Source organism: Saimiri boliviensis, chromosome 14 (assembly GCF_048565385.1).
Source record: "Saimiri boliviensis isolate mSaiBol1 chromosome 14, mSaiBol1.pri, whole genome shotgun sequence".
NCBI classification, from domain to species: Eukaryota; Metazoa; Chordata; class Mammalia; order Primates; family Cebidae; genus Saimiri; species Saimiri boliviensis.
This window is the reverse complement of record NC_133462.1, coordinates 10577821-10592193: the sequence shown is the minus strand read 5'-3', so window position 1 is coordinate 10592193 and position 14373 is coordinate 10577821. Positions and strand designations below refer to the sequence as shown.

General features: G+C 55.2%; 1 protein-coding gene across 5 annotated transcripts in view; it reads left to right on the top strand.

The window, feature by feature from the left end:
- Window positions 1–14373, top strand: part of DHX34 (DExH-box helicase 34) — a 48608-nt gene that overhangs the window by 14470 nt on the left and 19765 nt on the right. For 4 of the 5 annotated variants that reach the window (XR_012513802.1, XM_074386135.1, XM_003940287.4 and 1 more), the window contains 6 exons: window positions 4483–4657; window positions 10271–10464; window positions 11143–11244; window positions 13184–13426; window positions 13659–13832; window positions 14178–14295. Coding sequence is in view for 4 of the 5 variants with exons in the window: in XM_074386135.1 (XP_074242236.1) it covers window positions 4483–4657; window positions 10271–10464; window positions 11143–11244; window positions 13184–13426; window positions 13659–13832; window positions 14178–14295 (1006 nt within the window). In the remaining variant the exon portion in view is untranslated. The remainder of the gene's footprint in view (window positions 1–4482; window positions 4658–10270; window positions 10465–11142; window positions 11245–13183; window positions 13427–13658; window positions 13833–14177; window positions 14296–14373) is intronic. The other variant, XM_074386134.1, reaches the window with a different exon arrangement.

Sequence of the window (14373 nt, the reverse complement as noted above, 5' to 3'; positions counted from 1 at the left end):
TGTCACTATTTGTATCTCATTTGTTAATTTAGCAGAGGTTAGACTGCCAAGACAGATACACACGGTCTTGAAATGGCAGGCAGGTTGGCAGGCAGTTTTTATTCAGGGACCCAGGCTCCTTCCCTCTTGTGGCTCCATCACCCCTGCCCCCAGGGGCTTTTCCTGCATCTCCATCCAGCCACCCAAAGGGTCAAGGGCGTGGGAAATGAGTAGAGAAGTGTTAGCAGGACGGGCCTGCAAGGGGCATACCCTCCTTGCCCTCACCACTCCTGGTCAGTCCTCAGTCCCATGGCCACGCCCAACTGTGAGGGAGGCTGGGAAGTGTAGTCCTTGTGCTTGGGAACGAGAGAAAAAGGAAAGTGGGGAGCAGTTGATGGTGTCTACCATAGACTCCGTGTGGGTGTAGCACAAACCAGTGTCCTTCCGGCAGGAGGTGCACACTACTTGCTATTCTGTTCAATTTCGTCTTTTTAAAAAAATGCCAGTGCTGCCAGGCACAGTGGGTGGCTTATGCTTATCATTCCCGCACTTTGGGAGGCTGAGGCAGGAGGATCGCTGGAGGCCTTGAGGTCGAGGCCAGCCTGGGCAGCATGGTGAGGCCCTGACTACAAAAAATTTAAAAATTTGTCAGGTGTGGTGGTACACACCTGTGTACCACCTGTGGTCCCATGCAGGAGGCTGAGGCAGGAGGATCACTTGAGCCCAGGAAGTCAAGGCTGCAGTGAGCCTTGATTGTACCATTGCACTCCAGCCTGGGTGATAGAGCAGACCCTGTCTCACACACACAAACACACACACACAAATCCATGGGGTTCGTAACCTTAACCTAATTTTTGGACCAGGAGAAGGATGCAAAGAGAGAAAATAATTTGTCCCAGGTCACACAGCTGGCAAATATAAGAGTCAGGGCTCCATCTGAGGCCAGTAGGCGTCAGAGCCAGCTTCGTGAGTCTCACAGGCTCCAGTCACTGTGGGCATCACCTCCTTCTCCTTTAGTATCCAGAGGCAGAAGCAAGGAACTGCCCTTCTCTATGGGTCTAATTTTTAAGGCCATGGGACTGTTTTCTTTTTTCTTTTCTTTCTTTTTTTTTTGAGATGGGAGTCTTGCTCTGTCGCCCAGGCTTGAGTGCAGTAGTGCAGTCTCGGCTCACTGCACCCTCTGCCTCCTGGGTTCAAGCAATTATCCTGTCTCAGCCTCCCGAATAGCTGGGACTACAGGCACCTGCCACCATACCCAGCTATTTTTTTTTTTTTTTTTTTTTTTGAGACGGAGTTTCGCTCTTGTTACCCAGGCTGGAGTGCAATGGCGCGATCTCGGCTCACCGCAACCTCCGCCTCCTGGGTTCAGGCAATTCTCCTGCCTCAGCGTCCTGAGTAGCTGGCATTGCAGGCACACGCCACCATGCCCAGCTAATTTTTTGTATTTTTAGTAGAGATGGGGTTTTACCATGTTGACCAGGATGGTCTCGATCTCTTGACCTCGTGATCCACCCGCCTCGGCCTCCCAAAGTGCTGGAGCCACCGCACCCGGCCTAATTTTTGTATTTTTAATAGAGATGGGGTTTGACCATATTGGCCAGGATGGTCTCGAACTCCTGACCTTGTGATCTGCCTTCCTCGGCCTCCCATAGTGCTGGGATTACAGGTGTGAGCCACCTCATCCAGCCGGCCATGGGAACATTTTCTTTTTTTTTTTTTTTTTTTTTGAGACGGAGTTTCGCCCTTGTTACCCAGGCTGGAGTGCAATGGCGCGATCTCGGCTCACCGCAACCTCCGCCTCCTGGGTTCAGGCAATTCTCCTGCCTCAGCCTCCTGAGTAGCTGGGATTATAGGCACACGCCACCATGCCCAGCTAATTTTTTGTATTTTTTTAGTAGAGATGGGGTTTCACCATGTTGATCAGGTTGGTCTCGATCTCTCGACCTTGTGATCCACCCGCCTCGGCCTCCCAAAGTGCTGAGATTACAGGCTTGAGCCACCGCGCCCGGCCCGGGAACATTTTCTAGAGGCCTCTGGCCAGTCTCTCATTGTCTCTTGTCAGCAGAACTAGGTCATGTGTGTCCATCCTATGACCGGCAATTGTCCAAGGATGTGGCATTGCCTGAGTTGATCAGAGCAGTGTCTCAGCCCCAGCCGCATACTAGAAATACCTGGAGGATTTTAAAAAAAATGCATGTCCTGCCCTCTGCCTCTTTAAATTGGAGCTTCTAATGTAAAGGTTTTATTTTATTTTTTATTTTTATCTTGGGACAGAGTCTTGCTGTTGCCCAGGCTGGAGGGCAGTGACATGACCTTGGTTCACTGCAACCTCCGCCTCCTGGGCTCAGGTGATTCTCCTGCCTCAGCCTCCTGAATAGCTGGGACCACAGGCATGTGCCCCCAGGCCCGGCTAATTTTTGTATTTTTTTTAGTATAGACAGGGTTTTACCATGTTGGCCAGCCTGGTCTCAAACTCCTGACCTCAGGTGATCTGCCTGCCTCCGCCTCCTAAAGTGCTGGGATTACAGGCATAGGCCACTGCGCCCCAGCCTATAAAGCAGGCGTCCCCAGACTTTTTACACAGGGGGCCAGTTCACTGTCCCTCAGACCGTTGGAGGGCCGCCACATACTATGCTCCTCTCACTGACCACCAATGAAAGAGGTGCCCCTTCCTGAAGTGTGGCGGGGGGCCGGATAAATGGCCTCAGGGGGCCGCAGTTTGGGGTCGCCTGCTATAAAGGTTTGTAAGTGAGTATTGGGTGAACTCCTACACAGTATCAAGCCTTGGTCAGCAGGGAGGAAGGAGCAATAGCTGCTTGTCAGGTGGATTTCAGAACTTCTAGTGCCTTTGGATCAAGGCCAAGGACAGGCTCCCTCAGCTTCCTTCTCACTCTGTAGCGTTCACATGAGCTGCCTTGCCACCCTCTCCGTCCACTCATCAGAGAAGTGCTGTTTGCTTCCGTATGCCATGCTGGGCCCCGGGGTGGATGGACGCTTTCACTTTATTCTCCCAGCACCTGCTGCCTGCCTGGGTCTCTCCATTAATTGGGGTTCTTTTGGTTGCAAGTGAGAGAAACACAATTGAAATATTGTAGGTAGAAAGGGGGATTTTTTCCATTTTGTGCATTTGTGAGGTGGCATGTCTGACCAAGGAACAATCCAGGGATTTCTCCATTTGCTGTAAGTGGGCCCATTTCCAAGTAACGGACAGAGTCAAAGGCCACAGTAGTTCTGGGTTAATAAGATAGGCTTCCATCCCGGCCAGAGAGGATGCTGGGAGTGCTTTTCCTGGCTCCAGTTTTCCGTGTCTTAGGGGTGGATTCTGATTGGTCCAGCTCAGGTCATGTGACCTTCTTCCATGTTCAGGGTCTGGGGGAAGATGTGCTAGGCAGACAGACACAGAGACAGCAGTCCTCCCTGCCTGCCTCTGTACAATGCATCTTTTTTTTTTTTTTTTTTTTTTTTTTTGAGACGGAGTTTCGCCCTTGTTACCCAGGCTGGAGTGCAATGGCTCGATCTCGGCTCACCGCAACCTCTGCCTCCTGGGTTCAGGCAATTCTCCTGCCTCAGCCTCCCAAGTAGCTGGGATTACAGGCACGCGCCACCATGCCCAGCTAATTTTTTGTATTTTTAGTAGAGACGGGGTTTCACCATGTTGACCAGGATGGTCTCGATCTCTCGACCTCGTGATCCACCCGCCTCGGCCTCCCAAAGTGCTGGGATTACAGGCTTGAGCCACCGCGCCCGGCCTTGTACAATGCATCTTGACATTGGGAATTTTATTTTTGAAATGGAAACTCACTCTGTCACCCAGGGTGGTGTGCAGTGGTGCGATCTTGGCTCACTGAAGCCTCTCCCCTCTGGGTTCAGCAGTTCTCCTGACTCATCCTCCCGAATAGTTGAGATTACAGGTGTGAGCCACCACACCCGGCTAATTTTTGTATTTTTAGTGGAGACAGGGTTTCACCATGTTGGCCAGGCTGGTCTTGAACTTCTGACCTCAAGTGATCCACCTGCCTCGGCCTGCCAAAGTGCTGAGATTATAGGTGTGAGCCACCGTGCCCTGCTGACACTAGGAAATTTTTTTTTTTTTTTTTTTTCCTTGAGATGGAGTTTCACTCTTACTGCCCAGGCTGGAGTGCAATGGCATGATCTTAGCTCACTGCAACCCCACCTCTCTGGTTCAAGCGATTCTCCTGCCTCAGCTTCTCGAGCAGCTGGGATTACAGGCGCACGCCACCATGCCCATCTAATTTTTGTACTGTTAGTAGAGACAGCGTTCCACCATGTTGACCAGGCTGGTCTTGATCTGCTGACCTTGTGATTCACCTGCCTCGGCCTCCCAAAGTGTTGGTATTATAGGCGTGAGCCACCTCGCCCGGCCTCCGTGTTTAAAAACCCTGGGGATTTAAAAATGTCATGAGTTTGTGATCCCTGAGCCTCCCTGTGCTGCACAGTAGCTCATGTGTTCCCCAATCTTGGGGGTTTTGCTTCTTATTCCAGATGAAGAGCATGAGTGTGGGGGACCCCCGAACCTTCCCCTTCATTGAGCCCCCACCACCAGCCAGCCTGGAAACCGCCATCCTCTATCTCCGAGACCAGGGAGCCCTGGACAGCTCAGAGGCCCTCACGCCCATCGGGTCCCTGCTGGCCCAGCTGCCTGTGGACGTCGTGATTGGTGAGTACCCACCCGCTTCGTGATCACTCAGGGCCCCCGGTGTGGGTGTGGGCACAGCTCACTCACTGAGTAACCCGGGAGCAAGTCTGTGTTTCCTGGGTCCAGTTACTTTATTCATTAGTGCTCTGGGCCAGGTACTGTTCTAGGTGCTGGGCATATAGCAGTGGACAGAAGGGACACAAATCTCTGGCCTCAGGGAGCTGACGGTTTGGTGAAGACCAGCAATAAATTAGAAGAAAAAAGGAAAAGGCAGAGTCGATCAGATGGTGCTTAGTGTTCTGGAGAGAAGAAACAGTGGGGCGGGGAATGGGGAGTGCTGGATGTCGGGCAGGGGAACTGGGGAGTTGCAGTTTATAATACAGGCCTCAAGGCAGACCCCACGGGGGAGTTAACATCTGTGCAGAGAAGTGGAGATGAGGGGTAGGAGCCATGTAAACACTAGAACATGCTTGCCAGTGGAAGTAGAGAAATGGCTGGCACAGTGGCCCATGCTTATAGTCCCAGCACTTTGAGAGGCTGAGCACTTTGAGGGGGTGAGGCAGGTGGATTGCTAAAGCCCAGTAGTTTGAAAACAGCCTGGGCAACATGGTAAAAGCCTGGTTTCTACCAAAAAAAAAAAAAAAAAAAAAAAAGAAAAAAAAATGTATGTGTATATGTGTGTGTGTGTGTATATATATATATATATATATATATATGAAAAATAGAATGTGAGCCCTGTATGTAATTTAAAGCTTTCCAATAGCTATATTTAAAAAAGCAAAAAGAGGCTGGGCACTATAATCCCAGGAATTTGGGAGACTGAGGCAGTTGGATCATGAAGTCAGGAGTTTGAGACCAGCCTGAGCAACATAGTGAAACCCTGTCTCTACAAAAAACAAAAATTAGCCAGGTGTGGTAGTATGCACCTGTAATCCCAGCCACTTGAGAGGCTGAGGTGTTGAACCCGGGAGGCAGAGGTTGCAGTGAGCCAAGACGACGCCATTGCACTCCAGCCTGGGCAACACAGCAAGACTCCATGTCCCTCCCCCACCAAAAAAAAAAGCAAAAAGAAACAGGTGAGATTTATTTCACTAAAATAGCTGATTTAACCTAAAACATCTAAAACATCCTAATTTCAACATAATGAATGCAAACATTTTTGTAAGATTGTATCTTCTTTTTTACCACGTGAAGTCTTGGAAATCTTGGTTTGGACCAGCCACGTTCAGGTGTTCAGTAGCCACGTGAGGCCAGAGGCGGCTGTATTGGACAGTGCAGATACAGCACGAGGGCGTTGAGGCAGCGGGAACAGCTGGTGCAGAGCCCTGCGGGGCGGGCGTGTCTGCTGACGGGAGCAGTGGGGAGGCCGGCATGGCCGGAGTGGAGTGAGAGGGAGAAGGCGGGAGATACTGACCAACAGTGCCATCATTTATTCATTATTTCTTTTTGAGATGGAGTCTCGCTCCGAGTGCAGTGTTGTGATCTCAGCTCACTGCATCCTCCGCTTCCCGGGTTCAAGCAATTCTCCTGCCTCAGCCTCTCGAGTAGCTGGGACTATAGATGTGCATCACCATACCCAGCTAATTTTTGTTTTGTTTTGATACAGAGTTTTCTCTCTGTCTCCCCAGCTGGAGTGCAGTGGCATGATCTTGGGTCACTGCCACCTCCTGGGTTCAAGCGATTCTCCTATCTTAGCCTCCTGAGTAGCTGGGATTACAGGTGCACGCTACCATGCCTGGCCAATTTTTGTATTTTTTTTTTTTTTTTTTTTTTGAGATGGAGTTTCGCTCTTGTTGCCCAGGCTGGAGTGCAATGGCGCGATCTCGGCTCACCGCAACCTCCGCCTCCTGGGTTCAGGCAATTCTCCTGCCTCAGCCTCCTGAGTAGCTGGGATTACAGGCACATGCCACCATGCCCAGCTAATTTTTAGTATTTTTAGTAGAGACGGGGTTTCACCATGTTGACCAGGATGGTCTCGATCTCTTGACCTCGTGATCCACCCAACTCGGCCTCCCAAAGTGCTGGGATTACAGGCTTGAGCCACTGCGCCCGGCTAATTTTTGTATTCTTAGTAAGGACAGGGTTTCATCAGGTTGGCCAGGCTGGTCTCGAACTCCTGATCTCAAGTGATCTGCCCACCTCAGCCTCCCAAAGTGTTGGGATTATAGGCATGAGCCACCGTGCCCAACCAATATTTGTTTTTTGGTAGAGACAGGGTTTTGCCATGTTGGCCAGGCTGGTCTTAAACTCCTGACCTCAAGTGATCTGCCCACCTCAGCCTCTCAAAGTGCTGGGATTACCGTGCCTGGCCCATTCATTAAATACTTTTTGAGCACCAGCTCTGTAGCAGGTCCTATTCTAGATGCCAGAGATACAACAGTGAAGAAAATAAAACTCCTTCACGGAGCTCACATGTAACGGGAGATGGACAGGGCCAGGTAAATGAGTGAAACAAGAATGTCAGCTGCTGATTCCTGCTCAGTGGGCATGGAGTGCGGTGGGCGCAGTGGGGGCTGAGTGCAGTGGCTGCCCTGGGAGGCCTCACTGAACAGTGACATCTGGGCAGAGGCCTGCAGGAAGAGCGGGGCCAGGTGGGGAGCTTTGAATTAGATGGGAAGTGTGTCAGTGGAACTGGGTTCTACGTGGCTGAAGGTGGCCAGAAAATGAATCAGTCAACCTGGCGCTCTGTAAGGATCTGGAAAGGCCGAGTCCACAGAGGTCGATGGGGACCATTTCAGTTCCCCGCCCTCCTGGGCTCAGGGATTCAGTGACTGCTGTGGCACTCCTGGTCCTCACGCTGCGTGTCATCAGGAATAGGGGGTAAATCTGGAGGGATTTGGGGCCAGCAGCCCTCTGACCCTGTTGTTGTTGTGGCTGTCCTGTGGTGCAGCATTAGTGTCTCAGGTGCTCACCTGACGCAGACGCCACCAGTACCGGCTGGGTGTGGCCTGTGGTGTCTGGCTGGCAAGGTTGTTTCAGAGAATGTGACACAAAGTGCCAGGTTGTGCGTGAGTGACAGGAAGGGGATAGCCTCTCTCGCTTGGATTCTCCAGCACTTGGGTGATGACAGGGCCTCCCTTGGGAGGCACAGACAGGTGGGGTACCTAGGATCCCCCAAACGCAGAAAGAAGTCCTGACAAATGATCCTCCCGCCTCAGTCTCCCAAGTAGCTGGGATTACAAGCACGCGCCACCACACCCGGCTAATTTTTGTATTTTTGGTAGAGACAAGGTTTCACCATGTTGGCCAAGCTGGTCTTGAAGTCCTGACCTCACGTGATCTGCCTGCCTCAGTCTCCCTAAGTGCCGAGCTGACAGATGTGGGCCACCGTGCCCGGCCTCATGTTTGTTTTGGAAGGAAACAGGACTAGGGTAGGGAGAATCTGAGCTGAGAAGCGTGAGCACTTGCCGTGGGCCAGTGAAAGGCTCTGTGAATTTTTCATTATTTCATCCTTACCTGCTGAGGGCAGGGCCTCTGATTGCCCCAGTATGTAGATGGGGAAACTGAGGCTGGGCCTGGGAGGCTCCTGAGGGCATGGCGCAATCCTGGCTTTGATGGGAGGTGATGCTAAGTACCTCACACACATTTTCTCCTTGAGGGCTGGGGGCATGTGCGCCCCCTGCCCCATTCCCTGGAGGAAAATGAGGTACAGAGAACTGCTGCTCGGGGTCACACATGGGGGACTGCGAACCGAAAGGCCCGGATGACCCTGTGCTGGGTGTCCTCTGCCGGGTGGAGTTCTGAGCACTTCACAGCGTGAGACACAGTCCATCCTCTTGGCCGCCTGAGGAGAGGCCGATGCTGCTGTCCCCCAGTGTATAGATGGGGAAGCAGTGGCGCAGAGAGGTGGTGCCACTTGCCTCTGGTGACAGAGCTGGGGCGTCCTGGGACAGGAGAGGGGCCTGCACCGTCCAGCCTAGAGCCCTGCTTTCCAGCCACCTTTGTTTTATGAGGCCAGCAAGCTTTGTTTGTTGTTGTTTTTGAAATGGAGTTTCACTCTTGTCACCCAGACTGGAGTGCAGTGGCACGATCTTAGCTCACCGCATCCTCCGCCTCCCAGGTTCAAGCGATTCTCCTGCTTGAGCCTCCTGACTAGCTGGGATTATAGGCGCCTGCCACTAAACCGGGCAATTTCTGTATTTTTAGTAGAGTCAGGGTTTCACCACGGCAGCCAGACAGGTCTAGAACTCCTGACTTCAGGGGATCTGCTCGAGGCCAGCTTTGTGACAGATACTGTGGAGAGTCAGCCAAGGGACACAGTAGGGATGAGGCCGACACATGAGACCCAGGTCACAGGACAGGCGGGAAGGGAGTCCCTGGAAGTCCAGTGGCAGCTTGGGCGCCCAGAACCGGGGCTGTCCAGAAGCCGGCTGTGGAGTGCTCCCAGGTGGAGACGGTGGTGGCCAGCTCTTTGGCCACCCTGGGAGACCGTTCCTGCCACTTTTCCTCTCCGTGGCCTGCCTGTCCTGCTCTCTGCCCCTCCTCCCCTGTCCCTGCCTGTCCCAACCCCTGTCCCGTCTTTCTCCATCCTCCCTTTACCGTCTGTCCGCCCTTCCTCTTCCACCTCCACCTTGACTTACACAGAGGCGGCAGGAGAAGATTCATCCTGCGCTAGGCACCCAAGTCAGTGCCAGGGCAGAGTGAGAGGGACTCACTTATAGGTCACGCTCTAGCGCGGAGAGAAAGGTCCACCATGGTGGTTCAAGAGGTGAACCAGAGGTCGGGCGCGGTGGTTCACGCCTGTAATCCCACCACTTTGGGAGGCTGAGGGCAGTGGATCATGAAGTCAAGAGATCGAGACCTGCCTGGTCAACATGGTGAAACCCCATCTCTATGAAAAATTAAATTAGGCTGGGTGAGGTGGCTCATGCCTGTAATCCCAGTACTTTGGGAAGTGAAGGTGGGTGGATCACGAGGTCAGGAGGTCGAGACCATCTTGGCTGACATGGTGAAACCCCATTTCTACTAAATACAAAAAATTAGCCGAATGTGGTGGCACACGCCTGTAGTCCGTAGGCACTCCTCCTGTAGGAGGCAGAGGTTGCAGTGAGCCAAGATCGTGCCACTGCACTCTAGCCTGGAGACAGAGCAAGACTCATCTCAAAAAAACCCAAAAATACAAAAATTAGCTGGGCATGATAGTGCGTGCCTGTAGTCCCAGCTACTTGGGAGGCTGAGGCAGGAGAATCACTTGAACCCAGGAGGTGGAGGTGGCAGTGTGCCGAGATCATGCCATTGCATTCCAGCCTGGCAACAGAGTCAGATTCTGTCTCCAAAAAAAAAAAAAAACCAAAAAACTCCCAGAGCAAAGACCAAGGCGGGCTTGTAAATAGAAGAGTGGGGAACTTGTGACAGGAGTAGCCAGCGCTTACACGGCATCTCCTGTGTGTCCAAGGAGGCAGGCACTGTGGGCATCTCCACCGTACCGATGGGGAAACTGAGGTCCACGGCCACGGGAGCAGAAAGCAGCATGCGGGTCTGAGTCTGTCCATCTGGGTCACAAGGCCCTTGGTGGGCAAGATGGAGGGAGGTGGGAGCAGGAGGGCGGGCGGAAGGGTGGGCCGGGGCCCCGAGGGGTGAGGGCTGCGCCTGTCCTGGCCCCCGGGAGCCTCAGCTGTGTGTCTGCCGCTCCAGGGAAGATGCTGATCCTGGGCTCCATGTTCAGCCTGGCAGAGCCCGTGCTCACCATCGCCGCGGCGCTCAGCGTGCAGTCGCCCTTCACCCGCAGTGCCCAGAGCAGCCCGGAGTGCGCAGCAGCGAGGCGGCCACTAGAGAGCGACCAGGGTGACCCTTTCACCCTCTTCAATGTCTTCAACGCCTGGGTGCAGGTGAGGCTGGCGGTGGGGCCCCTCTGTCACGCTACCCAGGGTCAAGGCCTTCTGCAGCTGTGGCTCCTCTCATGTCCCACGCTCAACCCCACCCTGGGGGACCTCTGAACCCCAGACAGGGCCTGCCTGGGGAGGGCCGCGTCTCCACCATCCATGCGGTCGGCTCAGGACAGCACGTGCCCAGGCCTGGGGCTGAGGGGAGCCTGCGGTTTCTGGAGCACTGATGAAAACCCATGCCATCTGGAGAAAGTCGACTCGTTGGGGGGGTCTCTGTATATCCAGTCTGTGTGCCCTGAGACCCTGCTCTAACCCTGGCCCCATAGTGTCGAGCCGGGCACCCATCCATCCCAAAACTACCCTGGCCCTGGCCTCGTGGGGCTCACAGCCCAGCACAGGGAGACCACTGATGTGACAGTGACAACCCAGAGAGGGCTGGAATCAGAGAAGGCTGGAATGGGGAGTCCAAGGAGCTGGGAGAGCCCAGAAGGTGTCTCACCCAGTTTGTGGGTAGTCTGGGAGGGCTTCTCATAGGAGGGGGCACTGGGGTGAGACCTGGAAGGAGGAGAGAAGGTGTCCCTGAGGGATGGCCGTGTTGGGGCTCTGAGTGTTGGGTCAGCCCTTCTCTCCCTGAGCTGGCTGGGCCCTGACACCCTGGCTTCTGCTCCTCCACCTGTTCAGGTGAAATCTGAACGGAGCAGAAACTCCCGCAAGTGGTGCCGCCGCCGGGGCGTAGAGGAGCATCGGCTGTACGAGATGGCCAATCTTCGGCGCCAGTTCAAGGTGAGGCTTGGGAGGCGGGGAAGCCAGCCCTGTCCAGGCAGGGCCAGAGTCCCACCCTGTACCCACCTCCCCCACCACCCGGTGGCCAGGCGTTGGGGCAGCTGGGCAGGGCAAAGGGAGCAGAAATCCAGGAGGGCTTCCTGGAGGGGTGGATGGAGTCAGTGGACATGCAGCATCCTCGGGAAGAACTCGCCCTCTGGACTGGCTGGCTGCACTGGTGTGGTGCTGGAGGCAGCCTACGGTTGTGGTGGGGGCCGGCACATCTGAGGCCAGACAGGCCAGCGTGAATCCTGGCTCTGTCATTTGCTGACAGCTGGCTCTGGGCAGGTTACTGCTTGTCTCTGGGGCTCAGCTTCCCCTTGAAAAGAGAGAGGATAAAAATAGCTCCTGCCAACTAGGTGTGGTGGCTCACACCTACAATCGCAGCACTTTGGGAGGCCGAGGCGGGCGGATCATGAGGTCAGGAGATTGAGACCATCCTGACCAACATGGTGAAACCCCGTCTCTACTAAAAATACAAAAATTAGCTGCGCGTGGGGGTGCGCACCTGTAGTCCCAGCTACTCGTGAGGCTGAGGCAGAATTGCTTGAACCAGGGAGTTGGAGGTTGCAGTGAGCCGAGATCACGCCATTGCACTTCAGCCTGGTGACAGAGTGAGACTCCGCCTCAAAAAAAAGAAAGCCCCTGCCTCCCAGCTTTGCGTGAGGATTAAATGGGTTACTATGTGCAGGGTGTCCAGAGCGGACCTAGCACGCGGGTGGTTCTCCACAAGAGCGTGCAAGATGATGATGATGATTCAGGTGAGCGGGTGGTCAGAGATTTTCCTTTAACTCTGAAAGATTTGGGCTTTGACCAGGTGCGGTGGCTTATACCTGTAATCCCAGCGCTTTGGGAGGCTGAGGCAGGCGTAGCACCTGAGTTCAGGAGTTCCAGACCCGTTTCTACTAAAATACAAAATTGGCCGGGTGTGGGGGCACATGCCTGTAATCCCGCTACTCAGGAGGCTGAGGCAGGAGAATCGCTTGAACCCCGGAGGTGGAGGTTACAGTGAGCCAAGATCATGCCATTGTGCTCCAGCCTGGGCAAGAAGAGCGAAACTGTCTCAAAAAAAAAAAAAAAAAAAAAATTGGGTTTTTCCTACGGCCACGCAGTTCTGTTGTTCGTGTCATGTGTTCCCTGTGGCCATTCTCTGAGTGCAGAAACCTGCTATCGGGTCCTTTGCCATGCTTTTACCCATGGATTGAGGATAGAATCACAGTCCCTGTGTGAGCCATTCCCTTTGGTTACAGATGGGCAAGCTGAGGGCCAGAGTGGGCAGTCTAATGGAACTCACTCTCCCCTCCTCCCCCCACCTGCATCCTCCATCAGTCACGGCTCAGCAGGAAAAAGGGGCCAACCAGATCGGGTCACTGGAGGACTGCTGGCGTAGTGTGTAGGGGGAGGCAGGGGTCTGAGATTTCATGGGGCACAGTCAGCTGGAGGCTCTGTTGTTTTCAGATACCCAGTCCCGCCCAGGCCCCGCCCCTCTCCACTTGGGCTTTCTGGGATGAGGCCCAGGACTTGGCATTCCCACCAGGTTCCCAATGCCCCGGGGCCAGCCTGGGAAGCACTAGTGCAGGGCGCCCACCAGGGCTGTGCAGGAAGGCAGGACCCGAGGGGCAGGTGGGTCAGTCACTGGAACGTGGAGCCAGCTGTGGGAGAAGGCGCTGGATGCCTCCTGCCCTAGGCCCCGCTGTCCCCTCGGCTGACGTGAGAACAGCTCTCCCTCCTGGAGCAGTGACCTGTGCTCAGCACCATGCGAGGGGCTGTTCTCATTCAGCCCTGAGATGAATGAGAACAGCCCTCGCAGCCCTGGCACTGGGAGGGTCCCCATTTCCGTGTGCGTCTAGAGTCCACTGTGCCTGTCCCAAGGCCCTCACCTGCATCCACCTGCCCGCAGGAGCTGCTGGAGGACCACGGGCTGCTGGCTGGGGCCCAGGCAATGCAGGCGGGGGACAGCTACAGCCGGCTGCAGCAGCGCCGTGAGCGCCGGGCCCTGCACCAGCTGAAACGCCAGCACGAGGAGGGTGCGGGGCGCAGGCGCAAGGTGCTGCGGCTGCAGGAGGAGCAGGACGGTGGCTCCAGTGACGAGGACCGGGCCGGCCCCGCACCCCCAGGAGCCAGTGATGGCGTGGACATCCAGGTGGGCAGCACGGGCGACGGGGGTACGTGGGTGGGGTTTAGCAAGGTGGGCCTTGGCCTCTCCTGGGGGGTCTCAGGGGACATGGCTCCGTCGTCTTTCCAGGAGCTGGGTTTCCATGGATGGCGCCTGTCCCCAGGGACCTGCAGGGCCCAGGCATCTGCGGATCATCCTGGGAGCCTCTCAGATAGTAGGGAAGGTCCCCTGAGCTTCTGCCTCCCCGTGTTCCCCCCAGGATGTGAAGTTCAAGCTCCGGCATGACCTGGCCCAGCTTCAGGCCTCTGCCAGCTCCGCCCGGGACCTGAGCCGTGAGCAGCTCGCCCTGCTGAAGCTGGTGCTGGGCCGGGGCCTGTACCCACAGCTGGCCGTCCCCGACGCCTTCAACAGCAGCCGAAAGGACTCAGACCAGGTGGGGCCTGTTCCGCACCATCCTGTGTTTTGTCCTTTATCACACACTCCCCGAGTGCCTGTCCCATGCTGGGGATGCAGTGGTACCTGAAACAACTGTGGCTCTGTCCCAATGGGGCCCACAGCCCAGTGGGAGGACAGACCTGTCCCCAGACAACCCAGAGTGGGCAGAGATTAGGGATCCCAGGGCACTGTGGGAGCCCACAGGGGTCACCTGACCCAGACTTGGAGAAGTCAGGGAGGGCTTCCTGGAGGAAGGGACCTGGCCTGGAGGATGGAGGAGAGGTGTCCCGGGCAGAAGAGAGAGCACATGGGAGGGCCTGTGCTTCCTCTCCATCCTCTGCAGATTTTCCACACGCAGGCCAAGCAGGGTGCCGTGCTGCACCCCACCTGTGTCTTTGCTGGCAGCCCTGAGGTGCTGCAGGCACGGGAGCCAGAGGCCGGCAGCTGCGATGGAAGCCGAGGTACGGTGAGCCCAGGCAGACAGAAGCCTTATCCGGGATGTGAGGGGCAGGGGTACCATGGCCGCCCCGGCTGCTCTG